General features: G+C 36.9%; 1 protein-coding gene and 1 long non-coding RNA gene across 2 annotated transcripts; one reads left to right on the top strand and one right to left on the bottom strand.

Moving 5' to 3' along the window:
- Positions 1 to 1,651: 1,651 nt before the first annotated feature.
- On the bottom strand, positions 1,652 to 19,190 carry LOC109167639. Its single transcript, XM_019316705.1, has 3 exons — positions 18,799 to 19,190; positions 12,661 to 13,018; positions 1,652 to 1,919 (listed from the first exon to the last, which is right to left on the bottom strand). The coding sequence occupies exons 1-3, from the start codon at positions 19,181 to 19,183 to the stop codon at positions 1,871 to 1,873; spliced, it is 792 nt and encodes a 263-aa protein (XP_019172250.1). The 5' UTR covers positions 19,184 to 19,190; the 3' UTR covers positions 1,652 to 1,870.
- On the top strand, positions 3,227 to 3,788 carry LOC109167642. Its single transcript, XR_002051886.1, has 2 exons — positions 3,227 to 3,420; positions 3,529 to 3,788. It is a non-coding gene; the product is annotated as an uncharacterized LOC109167642 (long non-coding RNA).
- Positions 19,191 to 19,869: the final 679 nt, after the last annotated feature.

Here is a 19,869-nt window from a genome sequence, read left to right as displayed (position 1 = left end):
ATGTGATCTCCTGGGAAAACTAGTAGACTGGATGCGGTTTTGCCATTCTATGTATTCTTCTCTGGGCTTAACAGGAAAGTAAACTCAATCTTCCATGGCTAGAAAAAGCACTTGGCTTGGTTATATACATCTGCAGATAAGAAAGTAAGGAGACAAGATATCCACTTGCCTATTAAAAATGTGATGAGTGTGTGGTGCAATGTGGGACTTGGTAAGCCTGCTGTTTATTTTGCCAGCAAGACTGCAATCATGTAGCCATTTCTTTATTCCTCACAGGCTTAGAATTGAATGATCTGGAATCTCTCCTCCACTGCATTAATAAAAGGTTAGTTGCTTCCTGTCTGCCTCAAGGCACTGTGCCACATTTCTCTTCAATTATTAAGGTCAATATAATTTGATCTACTCCGATTTAATTAGTTGAAACACGAAGGCTTATTCAGTCTGTCTCTTTGCACGAGCCTCATAGATCTAAAAGAAAATGGGGAATACATTAAAAAAATGATACTATAATCTGTTCAAAATTGAAATGAAGATAGAATATAAAATATTGAATGAATTATAGATGCACGAGGATCAGGAATAAATTAACCTCTGCACATTATAGAGGCCTTACTGGCATTTTCCCTATTACATGATTCATTATTGACTTGGTAATGTGGGACTTGGTAAGCCTGCTATTTGTTTTGCCAACAAGAATCTAATGGTAGCCATTACTTTATTCCTCACATGCTTAGAATTGAATGATTTGGAATCTCTCCTCAACTGCATTAATAAAAGGTTAGTTGCTTCCTTTCTGCCTCAAGGCACTGTGCCATATTTCTCTGCAATTATTAAGGTCAATACAATGTGGATTTGATCCACTTTCTATTTAACTAGTTGAAACATGCATGGATTATTCAGTCTGTCTCTTTGCTCAAACCTCATTTATCTACAAGAAAACGGAGAATGCATTAAATTGATAGTAAAAGCTATTCAAAATTGAAATGAATATAGAATAAAATATTGAAAGAATTATAGATGCCTTACTGGCATGTTCCCTATTATATCATTCATTATTGGCTATAGAGACATGACTTGGTTATCACTCTTATTACACATTTCTTGATTTCTCTTATCCTCACCAATGCAAAATGAATGGTAGGTGTTTATCGATATTGAGTTGGTGAAGGTTATGTTTCCACCTCCCAGCGTTAGAAGATTATTACCACTTGGCACCTTTACTTTATCAATGACAATAAAACCATAACATATTCAAGAAAATTAGCTCAGAAAGATATATCAAGTTTGAATGACACCCAATACTACTGCATCTTCTGCTTTTCACCACAGCATTTACTTGTGATTTCCATCCTAGTTAACCTGCTTGTAATTTTATCTTTTGGTCAGAGGGATTGATTAACACTCTGCAGAGGCAAGCTGAATAATATCTGAAATAAACCTAGGAAAATTTATGCTTCTGATGTTTGGAAATCGCATAAGAGAGTAAAGCTAAAAAGAATATTATAGTTCCATTCTATGATCACCCAGAATATGAAATTGTGAATCGTGCTATACTGAATGGATCAGATTACTAATATACATAAGCTTGTTTAACCAAGATGTGAAGAAATGATTTATATCGAAATGCATGAATACCTAAATATCTTATTGCCCTCTTTAGTTGCCTTAATATCTTGATGCCCTCTTTGATTATATTTATGTAAATGTCTACTGTTAACAGATCTTTTGCAAGAACTAGGAAGGACTTGATACACATAAGAGGAGTGACAGATGCAAGTTGGAGTATAAACTTTCACTTTTGTATTGTATTTCTCTTGAGTAAGTGAGTAACTACAAAATTGATTATATACAAGTATGGCTATACAATTACTTAACAAGAGATGATGTTTAGGAGAGAGCTCCTTAATTTAATCAAGCACCTAAAAATGCTTTCCGCTTTCTTCTCAACATCCTCCAATTGAGTTTCCAAAGTCTCTAGGTTGCAAGTTTTGTCGTGTTGGTCTTCACATGCTACTCTTCCATTTTGTACCAATTTTGAAACCAGTGACCACCTAGATGGCTTGGCCTTCAAAACTGGCACCAACAAGAAAAGCAGGACAGACCGGAAAATAGAAGTGCTCACTGCACTTGCTTCTATTAGTGTTTTGATCACTGCTGAGATGTCACGATGCACATCTAAGGGTGTGGATCCTTCAATCTCACCATCGATTTTCTTTATTGCTGCAAGTGACTTTTTGGCATCCTTGTTCATCTTCTTTATGAATGAAGTGTATTTCATGATGCTGGCTTCAGTACTTGAATCTCCCTTTCTTCTCCTTAGAGAGGATTGGATATCTCTCAAATGTTCTTTCAACTGAGAGATGCAGTCTCTTGCTAGACCACAAATATCAAGAAGCTTTACTGATTTCTCCAATAAGCCATCAACCCACTTCTTGTTTTGATATTGAGTGAGAGCTTGAAGGGTTTGTGGCAAGTTAAGAAGATCATCCATGCACTTGTAAAGCTGTTCTAATCCTAGAAGACCATTGCTGATTGTAGCAGCTTCTGGAGCAGCTGATACTTGTAATGTTTTGAGCTTTGTCAGCTCTTCTTCCACTTTCTGGATGCTTGGATGTGATCTGCTGGGAAAGCTAATAGATCGGATGTGGTTGGGTTTTGCCATTGTTGTATTTTCTCTCTTTGTTACAGGAAAGTAAACTCAAGCTTGTGCTGGCTAGAATAAGCTCTAGGCTTGGTTTTATATTGGCAGATTGGAAGGTATGGAGATAAGTATAGCAATGTGATCAGCATGTGATGCTATGTGCCATTCCATGAACTTAGCCAACCTATTAATTATTTTCCCAACAGACACTGATCATTTATAATTCTTTATTCTGTATAGACCATATAGAAGGAGACAATGCTGACACAACTGACATTAGCCAGGTTGTAATTTGAATATGATCACCATGTGGTTGCAGGATGGAAATGGGTTCTGTATTTTAGTTTTACCAACAAAACTCATAACACATTTTCCTATTTCTTTATCCTCATACTAACAGAATGATTAGTAGGTGTATCAATATTGAGCTGGTGATGGTTATGTTTCCTCCTGCCTGCCTGGCATCAGAAGGTTGATGCCCCACAGCAACTTCGCCACATTCATAACATAAGGGGAACATAATCTTGACAATTTTGTTTCTGTAGATATATGGAGGTATACCCAATCCATAATTTGTATGGGTGAAGAGAAGGAAATTCTCCTATATTCTGTGTACGCGTATATTTGGGATCTATACTGAAATCCCACCACAGCACTGCATTGCAAACATTGATTTTAACAATCTCTTGTGACTTCCATAGAACAAGCAATTTTGATGGGAAATGAGACGTGTAATGGAATGGCTCAGATAAACCATGTGCTTTCCTGCAGCAAGTCCGGTTAGACTCACCACGCCTTTGGCTTAAAAAAAATTTCTATCCTCATCATCTGCAGTTTTTGTGGGTGCTGAGTGCTGACAATCATTTCTTTACTTTTCTTGGATCCAGGCATCTCGCTATTTTTGCCACCTTGCCTCCAAAAAATTTATGTGGCTTGTCTATAATTGGTTGGAGGAGTCGTACACATACACAACAGCAACTCAACCATGACAATAAAGAATGGAGTGGGATAATGGGAGACATTCTGTTGCAAATTTCATATGCACTTGCAGCTTGTTTAATAATCTTACTAGAAAAAAGAGGTTCTTTTTTTCTTACGACTTTTACATGTTTTATTAATTGCTTAAGTAAGTTTTAAAGTGTGGTTACCATAATGTGCGCATTTACAGGCACTTTTTTTTAGAAATACATATGAGGGGTTGGAGATTTTAATTCCTATATTGTAGAGAGGGAACTAGATGAATAATGGAATATATATTTTAATTTCTACACTGTATTTTTCTTGAGTAACTACGTAAGTGGTTATGTACAAGTATGTATAACTATGCAATTTCTAATTAGCATGAGACCATAGAAGAGAGCTCCTTAGTTTAATTAAGCACCTAAAAATGCTTTCCAGTTTCTTCTCAATGACCTCAAGATTAGCTTCCAAAGTCTCTAGATTACATATTTTGTCTTGTTGGTATTCACATGCTACTCTTCAATTCTGTACCATCCTTAAAACAATTGACCATCTAGATGACTTTGGAATTAAAACCGGCATAGACAAGAAAAGCAGAAAGGTATTGAGAATAGAAATGCTCATTGAACTTGCTTCTCTTTGTACTCTAATTGCAACTGAGATGTCTTGATCCCCACTGTTAAGAGTTCTGACATACTAATCTCAACTTCCATTTTTTTTATAGCTGCTATTGACTTCCTTCCATCCTTGTTCATCTTCTTCCTAAATGAGGTATATCTAGTGATGCTGGATTCAATAGTTGAATCTTCCTTTCTCGTCCTCATGAGGGAATGAAGATTTCTTAAGTTTTCCTTTAACTGAGAAACTTCATCTCTTGCTGACCACAAACGTCAAGAATCCTCACTGATTTCTCCATTAAGTTATCAGACATCAGCCCACTGCTTCTTTTGATATTGGGATAGGGAATGAAGGGTGTGTCGCAACATTACAACTTAAGAAGTTCATCCATGTACTCATAAAGCTTTTCTAATCCAAGCATACCACTGCAGATTGTAGCTTCTTCTCGACTGGCTGATACTCGTAATGTTTTGAGCTTATTCAGCTATTCTTCCACTTTCTGGATGCTTGGATGTGAACTGCTGGGAAAACTAATCGACTGGATGTGGTTGGGTTTTGCCATTCTTTGTATTTTTTTTCTCTTGTTTTAACAGAAAAGTAAACTCAACCTTGCATGGATAGAAAAAGCATGTGGCTTGGTTATATATATTGGCAGATAAGAAAGTAAGGAGACGCCGATTAAAAATGTGATCAGTGTGTTGTGCAATGTGGGACTTGGTAAGCCTGCTATTTATTTTGTCAACAAGGCTCTAATCATAGCCATTTCTTTATTCCTCACAGGCTTAGAATTGAATGATTTGGAATCTCTCCTCAACTGCATTAATAAAAGGTTAGTTGCTTCCTGTCTGCCTCAAGGCACTGTGCCACATTTCTCTGCAATTGTTAAGGTCAATACAATGTGGATTTGATCCACTCTTCTATTTAATTAGTTGAAACACACATGGCTTATTCAGTCTATCTCTTTGCACGAGCCTCATTCATCTACAAGAAAATGCGGAATGCGTTTAAAAAATTGATAGTATAATCTGTTCAAAATTGAAATGTCGATACAAAATAAAATATTGATTGAATTATAGATGCACGAGGGTCAGGAATAAATTAACCTCTACACATTATAGAGGCCTTACTGGCATGTTCTCTATTACACATTTCTATATTTCTCTTATCTTCACCATTACAAAATGATTGGTAGGTGTTTATCAATATTGAGCTGGTGAAGATTATGTTTCCACCTGCCAGTGTTAGAAGATTATTACCACTTAGCACCTTTACTTTATCAATGAAAATAAAACCATAACATATTCAAGAAAATTAGCTCAGGAAGATATATCAAGCTTGAATGACGCCCAATACTACTGCATCTTTTGCTTTTCGCCACAACATTTACTTATTGAATTAACTTCATACCTGAAATTCTTTGGTTTTCATATATTCATTAACTCACAAGTGTGCAGAATTAATTCTCATGGAAACTTAGGAATTTCCTTTCATACTCTGTTTTTTTTTGGTAGCACATACAAGTTCATGAAACAACTGCAGGAAAGTATATATTTTCAGATTGACATTTGGAGGTCCATGGTCCTGAAAAGAGCAGAGGGTGGTGATGAGTCTTGTGACTTCCATCCTAGTTAACCTGCTTGTAATTTTACCTTTTGGTCAGAGGAAGTGATTAACACTCTGCAGGGGCAAACTGAATAATATATGAAATAAACCTAGGAAAATTATGCTTCTGAAATCTGAAGTTTGGAAATTGCATAAGAGAATAAAGCTAAAAAGTAAATATTGTAGTTCCATTATATAATCACCCAGAATGAATCATGCTATACTGAATGGATAAAATTACTAATATAGATAACTTTGTTAAGCCAAGATGTGAAGATATGATTTGCATCAAAGTGCATGAATGCCTCAAAAAATCTTAATGCCCTCTTGGATTATATTTATTCAAATGTATACTGTTAACAGATCTTTTGCAAGAACTGGGAAGGGCGTGATACACATAAGAGGAGAGATATATATGAAATTTGGGGTATAAACTATCACTTTTGTATTGTATTTGTCTTGAGTAACTACAAAATTGATTATATACACATATGGCTATACAATTGCTTAGCAAGAGATGATGTTTAAGAGATAACTCCTTGATTTAATCAAGCATCTAAAAATGCTTTCCATTTTGTTCTCAATATCCTCAAGTTGAGCTTCCAAAGTCTCCAGGTTGCAAGTGTTGTTGTGTTGGTATTCACATGCTACTTTTCCATTTTGTACCAATTTTGAAACCAGTGACCACCTAGATGGCTTAGGCTTCAAAATTGACATAGACAAGAAAAACAGGACAGACTGGAAACTAGAAGTGCTCACTGCACTTGCTTCTCTTAGTGCTTTGATCACTGCTGAGATTTCACAATGCACATCAAAGGGTGTAGATCCTTCAATCTCATCATCGATTTTCTTTATAGCTGCGATTGACTTTTTTACATCCTTGTTCATCTTCTTTATGAATGAAGTGTATCTGGTGACGCTGGCTTCAGCACTTGAGTCTCCCTTTCTTCTCCTTTGGGAGGATTGGAGATCTCTCAAGTGTTCTTTCAACTGAGAGATGCAGTCTCTTGCCAGACCACAAATATCAAGAAGCTTTACCGATTTCTCCAATAAGCCATCAACCCACTTTTGATTTTGATTTTGGGAGAAGGCTTGAATGGTTTGTGGCAAGTTAAGAAGATCATCCATGCACTTGTAAAGCTGTTCTAATCCAAGAAGACCACTGCTGATTGTAGCAGCTTCTGGAGCAGCTGATACTTGTAATGTTTTGAGCTTTGTCAGCTCTTCTTCCACTTTCTGGATGCTTGGATGTGATCTGCTGGGAAAGCTAATAGATCGGATGTGGTTGGGTTTTGCCATTGTTTTATTTTTTCTGTCTAACAGGAAAGTAAACTCAAGCTTGTGCTGTGGCTAGAATAAGCCCTAGGCTTGGTTATATATTGGCAGATTGGAAGGTATGGAGATAGGAATAGCAATGTGGTCAGCATGTGATGCAATGTGCCATTCCTTGAACTTAGCCAACCTGTTATTTATTTTGCCAACAAACTCTGATCATTTATAATTTTTTATTCTGTATAGGTTATATAGTAGGAGACATTGCTGACATGACTAACATTATATATTAGCCTGGTTGTTATAAGAATATGATCACCATTGCTTGTGGTTGCAGCATGCAAATTTCTTTAATTTTGCGAAATGGGTTCTGCATTTTTGTTTCACTAACTAAACTCATAATACAGTTTCCTATTTCTTTAATCGTCATATTAACAGAATAATTAGTAGGTGTATCAGTATTGAGCTGGTGAAGATTATGTTTCCTCCTCCCTGCCAGGCATTAGAAGGTCGGCAACATTGCCACATTCATAACAGAAGGGGAACACAGTATTGACAATTTTGTTTTTGTAGATATATGGAGGCATAGCCAATCCATAACTTTAATTTGCAGGGATGAAGGGAATGAAATTCTCCTATATTCTGTACACGCTTACATTAGGGTTCTATACTGAAATCCCAATAAAATACTGCATTGCAAAAATTGATTTAAATAATCTCTTGTGACATTCACAGAACAAGCAATTTTGATGGGAGACGAGACGAGACGCCTTATGTAAATGTAATGGCTCAGATCAATGTGATTACCATGTGCTTTTCTGCAGCAAGTCCGGTGAGACTGTCACACCTTTGGCTTTCAAAAATTTATAATGCGCATCATCTGCAGTTTTTATATGCTGACAATCATTTCTTTACTCTTCTTTGATCCAGGCATCTCGCCATTTCTGCTACTTCACTTCCCAAAACATACGTGGCTTGTCTATACTTGGTTGGAGGACCCTCGTACACTCACACAACAGCAACTCAACCTTACAATAAAGAGTGGAGGGAGATCATGGGAGCCATTCTGTTGCAATTACATATGCAAGTATGCAACTGCAGCTTTTTAAATAATCTTTCTACAAAAAGAGGTTTTTTTTTTTACACGAGTTTTACCTGTTTGATTAATTGCTTAAGTATGTTCGAAAGTGTGGTTACAACCTATAACCGCATTAGCACCTCAATTACCCATAATGTAAACATTTACATGCACTCTTTGACTTGTACTTTGTTTTTATTTTTGGTGTACCCCGGGTTTCTACCGTCGAATAGATTTAAGGCTACTCCATACCGAAGTCAAGGATCAAACCCTTGACTTTTGGTTAAGAATGGATGAGTCCCTTCCACTCAACCACACCCCCAGGTTTTTTACTTGTACTTTATTGACAATATTCAAATTGCAATTCATTTGATTATTAAATATGTTACGAAAGTAAATAGAAGATTTCTGAATATGTTGTTCATTGAAAAGAGAATACACAACCCTATAAATACATGCTAGAAGACTTCTAATAAGGAAACAAGTTTCCAAATGACTTCCTACTCACACCCCTAAAAATCTCTAGGCTGCCTAATATGTATACATTCCAGAATACTTGTATATTCAATAACACTCCCCTTCATGTTGAAGCATAGATATTAATCATGCTCAACTTGTTACACAAATAACTAACTCAAATCTCATTTAGGACACTTAAACGAAAGCTTTGAATGCCACCTGTACGAAAGAGGAGTTTTAAATATACTATACATTAGAAAAGAGAATACACAGCCCTATAAATACATGCTAGAAGACTCAAATAAGGAAATAAGTTTCCATATGACTACCTACTCCAATCCCTATAAATCTCTAGGCTGCCTAATATAATATATACTTTTCATAATACTAATAAATTCAATAACACTCCCCCTCAAGTTGGAGCAAAGATGTTAATCATGTCTAACTTGTTACACAAATAACTAACTCGAGTCCCATTAAGGGCCTTTGTGAATAGGTCCCCTAATTGTTCTCCAATCTTCACAAATCCCGTGGATATTAAACCTTGTTATATCTTTTCACAAAGGAAGTGGTAGTCGATCTCTATGTGCTTGGTTCATTCATTAAATACCAGGTTGGACGCAACATGAAGAGCAACTTGATTATCACACCATAGTTTTGCAGAATTGGAGCTTTGAAACCAAATTCATTCAGGAAGTTCTTTATCCACATCACTTCACATGCTGATTGTACCATTGCTCTATATTCAAACTCTGCACTCGAACGGGAAAACACTTTCTGCTTTTTGCTCTTCCACAAAACCAGATTACCTCCAAAGAAAACACAACCAGTTGTTGATCTTCGATCCTCTTTAGATCCTGCCCAATTAGCATCAGTGAAACACCCAATTTTAGTGTGACCATGATTTTTGTACAGAATTCCATATCTAGGGGCTCCCTTCAAGTAACTCAAAATGTGCTCACAACTGCCCAGTGATCAACAGTAGGGGATGCCATCTACTGACTCACAACACTAACAGAGTATGAAATATCTGGACGAGTCACTGTCATGTAGTTCAGCTTCCCAACTAATCTCCTATACCTCTCAGGATCTTCAAACAATTCCCCCTCCTTTGGCAGTTGTATGTTCAGTATCATGGGAGTATTGCATGGTTAGTACCTAGTTTTCCTGTTTCAGATAGTAAGTCAAGTACATATTTTCTTTGACAAAGTAATATACCTGTTTTATTCCTTATAACTTCAATATCCATGAAGTACTTCAGTGGCCCCAAGTCTTTTGTTTGAAATTGACTATGAAGAAATAAGATCCCTTCGGTGTCATTCCCTATAATGACAATGTCATCCATGTAGACCACTAACCAAATAATGTCTGTTTTAGACCACTTGTAAAACATGAAGTGATTTGATTTGCCTTTCACCATCCCAAAGCTCTCTACAGCTTGACTAAATTTCCCAAACCAGGCACGAGGGCTTTGTTTCAACCCATATAATGATCAACGAAGTCGGCATACATTCCCAGACTCCCCATGAGCAACAAACCCAACCCAGGAGGTTGCTCTATGTATACTTCTTCGTGAATATCCTCATGCATAAAGGCATTCTTGATATCGAGCTGATGTAGAGGCCAATCATGAATGACAGTCATCGAAATGAGTAACCTGACAGAAGTAAGCTTAGCCACATGAGAAAAAGTGTCAAAATAATCAACTCCATAAGTTTGGGCATATCCCTTAGCCACAAGACTGGCTTTTAGTATAGCAATAGACCCATCAGAATTAACATTGACAGTAAACACCCATTTACAACCAATAGGCCTGCAGACAGATTAACCAATTCCCAAGTACCATTACGATCCAAAGCATTCATATCTTCAATCATGGCATCTCGCCACCCAGGATGGGACAAAGATCATCCATGTACTCATAAAGCTGTTCTAAGCCAAGTTCACCACTGCAGATTTTAGCTTCTTCTGAACTGGATGATAATTGTAGCGTTTTGAGCTTGTTCAGCTCTTCTTCCACATTCTGGATGCTTGGATGTGATCTGCTGGGAAAACTAATAGACTGGATGTGGTCGGATTTTACCATTCTTTGTATTTTTCTCTTGTTTTAACAGGAAAGTAAACTCAACCTTGCATGGCTAGAAAAAGCACTTGGCTTGGTTATATATCGGCAGATAAGAAAGCAAGGAGACAGGATTTCCACTATTCTATTAAAAAAAAAAGTGTACAGCATGTGGTGCAATGTGGCTCTTGGTAAGTCTGCTAATTATTTTGCGAACAAGACTATAATCATACCCATTTCTTTATTCCTTCCAGGGTTAGAATTGAGTGATTTGGAATCTCTTCTCAACTGCATTAATAAAAGGTTTGTTGCTTCCTGCCTGCCTCAAGGCACTGTGCCACATTTCTCTTCAATTATTATGGTCAATACAATTTGATCCACTCTTGTATTTAATTAGTTGAAACACGCATGGCTTATTCGGTCTGTCTCTTTGCATGAGCCTCATTCATTTACAAGATAATGGAGAATTTGTTAAAAAATTGGTAGTATATCTGTTCAAAATTTGAAATGAAGATAGAATATAAAGTACTGAATGAATTATAGATGCACGAGGATTGTGAATAAATTAATCTCTGCACATTATAGATGCCTTACTGTCATGTTCCCTACTACACATTCATTATTGGCTATAGAAGACTCTTGACCTGGTTCTCAGACTCTTATTAACCAGTTCCATACTTCTTTTATCCTCACCATTACAGAATAATTAGTAGGTGAAGATCATGTTTCCTCTTGCCAGCATTAGAAGAGTATTACTTAGCACCTTAATTTTATCAATGACAACAAAACCATAACATGTTCAAAAAAATTAGCTCAGGAAGATGTATCAAATTGCAGAGGATCCATAACATAATTTTGCACGAGTGAATGGAATGATAAATTTCGTGCATGTATGGTCAGTTGGAGTTTGTGGTCTTACTAACTAATTACTATATGTCAGATATGATGGTTAAGAACTATAAAAAAAAGAAGATATGACTCATGGTTTTGGACTGATGTCTTTTGTTCTTACCTAAATATTGTCCTATTATTAGTTTAGAATGTAATTTAGTTCAGGATCATTGTACTGAGTTGAGTTTTCTGTATCGTATGAAACGAAGAAACCAACCATAAGATTTCTATTCCACAAAAGTTTGAATGGCATCCAATAGTACTGCATCTTCCGCTTTTAACCACAGCATTAACTTAATGAATACACTTCATACCTGAGATTCCATGGTTTTTACATATAAATTGACTCACAAGTCACAAGTGTTGAAAAAACAGCTCTCATGAAAACTTAAGAATTTCCTTCCAAACTCAGCATTTTTTGTAGCACAGATAAGTTCAGGAAACAATTGTAGGAAAGTATATCTATTCAGATTGACATTTGGGGATTCAAGGTCATGAAAAGAGCAGAGGATGGTGATGAGTGCTGTGGCTTCCGTCCTAGCTAACCTGAATTACTTCTGGCTTCTAATTTTACCGATTGGTCAGAGGGAGTGGTTAACACTTTGTAGAGTTAAGATGAATGGCATCTGAAATAAAGCTAGGAAAATTTATGCTTCTGAAGTTAGGAAAAACCCCATAAGATAATAAAGCTAAGGAGTAAATGTCATCGTTCCTTTGTATGGTCACCCAGAACAGGAATCGTGCTATGCTGAATGGATCGGATTACTAATACAGATAATCTGGTTAAAGCATGTTATGAAGATATGATTTGTATCAAAGTGCAAAAATGTCTCCATATCTTGATGCCCTCTTTGATTATATTTATACAAATGTCTATTGTTAACAGACTTTTTGCAAGAACTGGGGATGACTTGATATGCATAAGAGGATAGATAGAAGCAAATTTGAGTAAAAGTTTTCACTTTTGTATTGTATTTCTCCTTAGTAACTACAAAATTGATTATATACAAGTATGGCTATACAATTACTTAACAAGAGATAACGTTTAGGAGAGAGCTCCTTAATTTAATCAAGCACCTAAATATGCTTTCCATTTTGTTCTCAATATCCTCAAGTTGAGCTTCCAAATTCTCCAGGTTGCAAGTGTTTTCTTGTTGGTATTCACATGCTACTCTTCCATTTTGGACCAACTTCGAGACCAGTGACCACCTAGATGGCTTAGGCTTCAAAATTGGCACAGACAAGAAAAGCAGGACAGACTGGAAAATAGAAGTGCTCACTGCACTTGCTTCTCTTAGTGCTTTGATCACTGATGAGATGTCACGATGCACATCTAAGGGTGTGGATCCTTCAATCTCCTCATCGATTTTCTTTATAGCTGCAATTGACTTTTTGGCATCCTTGTTCATCTTCTTTATGAATGAAGTGTATCTGGCTTCAATACTTGAGTCTCCTTTTCTTCTCCTTAGGGAAGATTGGAGATCTATCAAATGTTCCGTCAACTGAGAGATGCTGTCTCTTGCTAGACCACAAATATCAAGAAGCTTTATTGATTTCTCCAATAAGCCATCAACCCACTTCTTGTTTTGATATTGAGTGAGAGCTTGAAGTGTTTGTGGCAAGTTAAGAAGATCATCCATGCACTTGTAAAGCTGTTCTAATCCAAGAAGACCACTGCTGATTGTAGCAGCTTCTGGAGCGGCTGATACTTGTAATGTTTTGAGCTTTGTCAGCTCTTCTTCCACTTTCTTGATGCTTGGATGTGATCTGCTGGGAAAGCTAATAGATCGGATGTGGTTGGGTTTTGCCATTGTTTTATTTTTTCTCTGTCGAACAGGAAAGTAAACTCAAGCTTGTGCTGTGGCTAGAATAAGCCCTAGGCTTGGTTATATATTTGCAGATTGGAAGGTATGGAGATAGGAATAGCAATGTGGTGAGCATGTGATGCAGTGTGCCATTCCTTGAACTTAGCCAACCTGTTATTTATTTTACCAACAAACTCTGATCATTTATAATTTTTTATTCTGTATAGGCTATATAGTAGGAGACATTGCTGACATGACTAACATTATATATTAGCCTGGTTGTTATAAGAATATGATCACCATTGCATGTGGTTGCAGCATGCAAATTTCTTTGATTTTGCGAAATGGGTTCTGCATTTTTGTTTCACCAACAAAACTCATAATGCAGTTTCCTCTTTCTTTAATCGTCATATTAACAGAATAATTAGCAGGTGTATCAGTATTGAGCTGGTGAAGATTATGTTTCCTCCTCCCTGCCAGGCATTAGAAGGTTGGCAACTTTGCCACATACATAACAGATGGGGAACATAATCTTGACAATTTTGTTTTTTTTTTGTAGATATATGGGGGCATAGCCAATCCATAACTTTAATTTGTAGGGATGAAGGGAAGGAAATTCTCCTATATTCTGTACACGCTTACATTAGGGTTGTATACTGAAATCCCACTAGAATACTGCTTTGCAAAAATTGATTTAAATAATCTCTTGTGACATTCACAGAACAAGCAATTTTGATGGGAGATGAGACGAGACGCCAGATGTAAATGTAATGGCTCAGATCAATGTGATTACCATGTGCTTTTCTGCAGCAAGTCTGGTGAGACTCTCACACCTTTGGCTTGCAAAAATTTATAACGCACATCATCTGCAGTTTTTGTGTGCTTTGAGACTCTCACACCTTTGGAGCTTTGAAACCAAATTCATTGAAACCAGATTCATTCATGAAGTTATTTATCCACATCACTTCACATGTTGATTGTGTCATTGCTCTATATTCAGACTCTGCACTCGAACGGGAAACCACATTCTGCTTTTTACTCTTCCACGAAACCAGATTACCTTCAAAGGAAACACAATAACCAGTTGTTGATCTTCGATCCTCTTTAAATCCTGCCCAATCAGCATCAGTGAAACACTCAATTTTAGTGTGACCATGATTCTTATATAGAATCCCATGTCTAGGGGCTCCCTTCAAGTCACTCAATATGTGCTCTACAGCTGCTCAGTGATCAACAGTTGGGGATGCCATGTACTGACTCACAACACTAACAGAGTATGCAATATATGGACAAATCATTGTCAAGTAGTTCAGCTTCCCAACTAATCTCCTATACCTCTCAAGATCTTTAAACAATTCCCCCTCCTTTGACAATTGTATGTTTGGTATCATGGGAGTATTGCATGGTTTAGTACCCAGTTTTCCTGTTTCAGATAGTAAGTCAAGTGCATATTTTCGTTGACAAAGTAATATACATGTTTTACTCCTTGTAACTTCAGTACCCAGTAAGTACTTCAGCGGCCCCAAGTCTTTTGTTTGAAATTGACTATGAAGAAATGTCTTGAGAAACGAGATCCCTTCGGTGTCACTCTCTGTAATGACAATGTCATCCACGTAGACCACTAGCCAAATAATGCATGTTTTAGACCACTTGTAAAACATGGAGTGATCTGATTTGCTTTTAACCATCCCAAAGCTCTCAACAGCTTGACTAAATTTCTCAAACCAGGCACGAGGGCTTTGTTTCAACCTATATAATGATCGACGAAGTCAGAATACTTTCCCCGACTCCTCCTAAGCAACAAACCCGGGAGGTTGCTCCATGTACACTTCTTCGTGAATATCCCCATGCAAAAATGCATTCTTGATATCGAGCTGATGTAGAGGCCAATCGTGAATGGCAGCCATCGAAATGAGTAACCTGATAGAAGTAAGCTTAGCACAGGATAAAAAGTGTCAGAATAATCAACTCCATAAGTTTGGGCATATCCCTTAGCCAGAAGACGGGCTTTCAGTCGAGCAACAGACCCATCAGAATTAACCTTGATAGTAAACACACATTTACAACCAATAGGCCTCTTATCAGCAGGCAGATTAACCAATTCCCAAGTACCACTACGATCCAAAGCATTCATCTCTTCAATCATGGCATCTCGCCACCTAGGATGGGACAAAGCTTCTTTAACAGTTTTGGGAACAGAAATTGAATCAAGAGAAGCCATGAAAGAACAAGAGGCTGATGACACGGTCATATGACACAAAGGAAGAAATGAGATAAGTACAAGTGTGTTTACCTTTTCCTTTAACTAATAAACTTCACCTCTTGCTCGACCACAAACGTCAAGAATCCTTACTGATTTCTCCATTATTAAGTCATCAGCCCACTTCTTGTTTTGATATTGGAATAGGGAATGAAGCGTTTTTGGCAAGTTAAGAAGATCATCCTTGAACTATTAAAGCTGTTCTAATCCAAGCACACCACTGCAGATTGTAGCTTCTTCTGGACTAGTTGATACTTGTAGTGTTTTGAACTTGTTCAGCCCTACTTCAACTTTCTGGAAAGTTAAGAAGATCATCCATGTACTCATAAAGCTGTTCTAATCCAAGCTCACCACTGTAGATTTTAGCTTCTTCTGGACTGGATGATAATTGTAACGTTTTGAGCTTGTTCAGCTCTTCCACATTCTGGATGCTTGGATGTGATCTGCTGGGAATACTAATAGACCGGATGTGGTCAGATTTTACCATTCTTTGTATTCTTCTCTTGTTTTAACATGAAAGTAAACTCAACCTTGCATGGCTAGAAAAAGAACTTGGCTTGGTTATATATCGGCAGATAAGAAAGCAATGAGACAGGATTTCCACTATTCTATATAAAAAAAAAAAGTGATCGGCATGTGGTGCAATGTGGCTCTTGGTAAGCCTGCTAATTATTTTGCCAACAAGACTATAATCATACCCATTTCTTTATTCCTTACAGGGTTAGAATTGAATGATTTGGAATCTCTTCTCAACTGCATTAATAAAAGGTTTGTTTCTTCCTGTCTGCCTCAAGGCACTGTGCCACATTTCTCTTCAATTATTATGGACAATACAATTTGATCCACTCTTCTATTTAATTGGTTGAAACACGCATGGCTTATTCGGTCTGTCTCTTTGCACGAGCCTCATTCATCTACAAGATAATGGAGAATTTGTTAAAAAATTGATAGTAAATTTGTTCAAAACTTGAAATGAAGATAGAATATAAAGTACTGAATGAATTATAGATGCACGAGGATTGTGAATAAATTAATCTCTACACATTATAGATGCCTTACTGTCATGTTCCCTACTACACATTCATTTTTGGCTATACAAGACACATGACCTGGTTCTCAGACTCTTATTACACAATTCCATACTTCTTGTCTCCTCACCATTACAGAATAATTAGTTGGTGTTTATCAATATTGAGTTGGTGAAGATCATTTTTCCTCTTGCCAGCATTAGAAGAGTATTACTTAGCACCTTAATTTTATCAATGACAACAAAACCACAAGATTTCTATTCCACAAAAGTTTGAATGGCATCCAATAGTACTGAATCTTCCGCTTTTCACCACAGCATTAACTTAATGAATACACTTCATACGTGAGATTCCATGGTTTTTACATATAAATATGACTCACAAGTCACAAGTGTAGAAAAAACAGCTCTCATGAGAACTTAAGAATTTCCTTCCAAACTCAGCATTTTATGTAGCACAGACAAGTTCATGAAACAATTGTAGGAAAGTATATCTATTCAGATTGACATTTGGGGATTCAAGGTCATGAAAAGAGCAGAGGATGGTGATGAGTGCTTTGGCTTCTGTCCTAGCTAACCTGAATAACTTCTGGCTTCTAATTTTACCGATTGGTCAGAGGGAGTGGTTAACACTTTGCAGAGTTAAGATGAATGGCATCTGAAATAAAGCTAGGAAAATTTATGCTTCTGAAGTTAGGAAAAACCCCATAAGATAATAAAGCTAAGGAGTAAATGTCATAGTTCCTTTGTATGGTCACCCAGAACCGGAATCGTGCTATGCTGAATGGATCTGATTACTATACAGATAATCTGGTTAAAGCATGTTATGAAGATATGATTTGTATCAAAGTGCACAAATGTCTCAATATCCTGCTGCCCTCTTTGATTATATTTATGCAAAGGTCTATTGTTAACAGACTTTTTGCAAGAACTGGGGATGACTTGATACGCATTAGAGGAGAGATAGAGGCAAATTTGAGTATGTTATAATCTAAGCTTGGGTCAGGGTCACTCAACTGAGCTATAGTGCACATGGGCCAAATCACACTAAAAGATTGAATCCAACCAATTCTGTGTGTGTGTTTTTTTTTTTTTTTTTTTTTTTTTGTGTGTGTAGCACAAACAAGTTCATGAAACAACTGCAGGAAAGTATATATTTTCAGATTGACATTTGGAGGATCCAAGGTCCTGAAAAGAGCAGAGGGTGGTGATGAGTCTTGTGACTTCCATCCTAGTTAACCAGCTTGTAATTTTAACATTTTGGTCAGAGGAAGTGATTAGCACTCTGCAGGGGCAAACTGAATAATATCTGAAATAAACCTAGGAAAATTATGCTTCTGAAATCTGAAGTTTGGAAATTGCTTAAGAGAATAAAGCTAAAAAGTAAATATTATAGTTCCATTGTATGATCACCCAGAATGAATCATGCTATACTGAATGGATAAGATTACTGATATAGATAAGTTTGTTAAGCCAAGTTGTGAAAGATATGATTTGCATCAAAGTGCATGAATGCCTCAAAATCTTAATGCCCTCTTGGATTATATTTATACAAATGTATACTGTTAACAGATCTTTTGCAAGAACAGGGGAGGGCTTGATACACATAAAAGGAGAGATATATGTGCAATTTGGAGTATAAACTTTCACTTTTGTATTGTATTTGTCTTGAGTAACTACAAAATTGATTATATACACATATGGCTATACAATTGCTTAGCAAGAGATGATGTTTAGGAGATAACTCCTTGATTTAATCAAGCATCTAAAAATGCTTTCCATTTTGTTCTCAATATCCTCAAGTTGAGCTTCCAAAGTCTCCAGGTTGCAAGTGTTGTTGTGTTGGTATTCACATGCTACTTTTCCATTTTGTACCAATTTTGAAACCAGTGACCACCTAGATGGCTTAGGCTTCAAAACTGGCACAGACAAGAAAAGCAGGACAGACTGGAAAATAGAAGTGCTCACTGCGCTTGCTTCTCTTAGTGCTTTGATCACTGCAGAGATGTCACGATGCACATCTAAGGATGTGGATCCTTCAATCTCACCATCGATTTTCTTTATTGCTGCAAGTGACTTTTTGGCGTCCTTGTTCATCTTCTTTATGAATGAAGTGTATCTATTGATGCTGGCTTCAGTACTTGAATCTCCCTTTCTTCTCCTTAGAGAGGATTGGATATCTCTTAAATATTCTTTCAACTGAGAGATGCAGTCTCTTGCCAGACCACAAATATCAAGAAGCTTTACCGATTTCTCCAATAAGCCATCAACCCACTTCTGGTTTTGATTTTGGGAGAAGGCTTGAAGGGTTTGTGGCAAGTTGAGAAGATCATCCATGCACTTGTAAAGCTGTTCTAATCCAAGAAGACCACTGCTGATTGTAGCAGCTCCTGGAGCGGCTGATACTTGTAATGTTTTGAGCTTGGTAAGCTCTTCTTCCACTTTCTGAATGCTTGGATGTGATCTGCTGGGAAAGCTAATAGATCTGATGTGGTTGGGTTTTGCCATTGTTGTATTTTTTCTGTGTCTAACAGGAAAGTAAACTTAATCTTGTGCTGGCTAGAATAAGCCCTAGGCTTGGTTATATATTGGCAGCTTGGATGGTATGGAGATAGGAATAGCAATGTGGTGAGCATGTGATGCAATGTGCCATTCCTTGAACTTAGCCAACCTGTTAATTATTTTGCCAACAAACTCTAACCATTCACAATTATTTATTCAGTATAGGCTATATAGAAGGAGACATTGCTGACATGACTAACATTATATTAGCCTGGTTGTTATACGAATATGATCACCATTGCATGTGGTTGCAGCCTGCAAATTTATTTAGTTTTGGGAAATGGGGTCACCATTTTTTTTTCACCAACAGAACTCATAATACAGTTTCCTAATCCTCATATTAACAGAATGATTTGTAGGAGTATCTGTATTGAGCTGGTGAAGATTATGTTTCCTCCTGCCTGACAGACATCAGAAGGTTGATACCCCATAGCAACTTTGCCGAATTCACATCAGGGGAGCATAATCTTGACAAGTTTTTAAGAGTCCACATTGAAAAAATAAGAGAGAATATATATGGGTTTATAAGGCCATGGGTTAGACTAACTAATTGATTGGATTCGATCTTTTAGTGTGGTTTGGCTCATGTGCATTATACCCAATTGAGTGACCTGGTTCAAACTTAGATTATA

This window comes from Ipomoea nil, unplaced genomic scaffold, assembly GCF_001879475.1.
Source record: "Ipomoea nil cultivar Tokyo-kokei standard unplaced genomic scaffold, Asagao_1.1 scaffold3169, whole genome shotgun sequence".
NCBI lineage: Eukaryota > Viridiplantae > Streptophyta > Magnoliopsida > Solanales > Convolvulaceae > Ipomoea > Ipomoea nil.
The sequence above is the reverse complement of the archived record's forward strand: the minus strand, read 5'-3'. Positions and strand labels throughout refer to the sequence as shown.

Coding starts and splice junctions, on each gene's coding strand:
- LOC109167639 (XM_019316705.1), bottom strand. CDS start 19,183: ATGGCAAAACCCAACCACATCAGATCTATTAGCTTTCCCAGCAGATCA. Junction 13,019..18,798: donor AAGTACTGAAGCCAGCATCA/ATAGATACACTT, acceptor CAAGTATTGAAG/CCAGATACACTTCATTCATA. Junction 1,920..12,660: donor AAAATGGAAAGCATATTTAG/GTGCTTGATTAA, acceptor AAGCATTTTTAG/GTGCTTGATTAAATTAAGGA.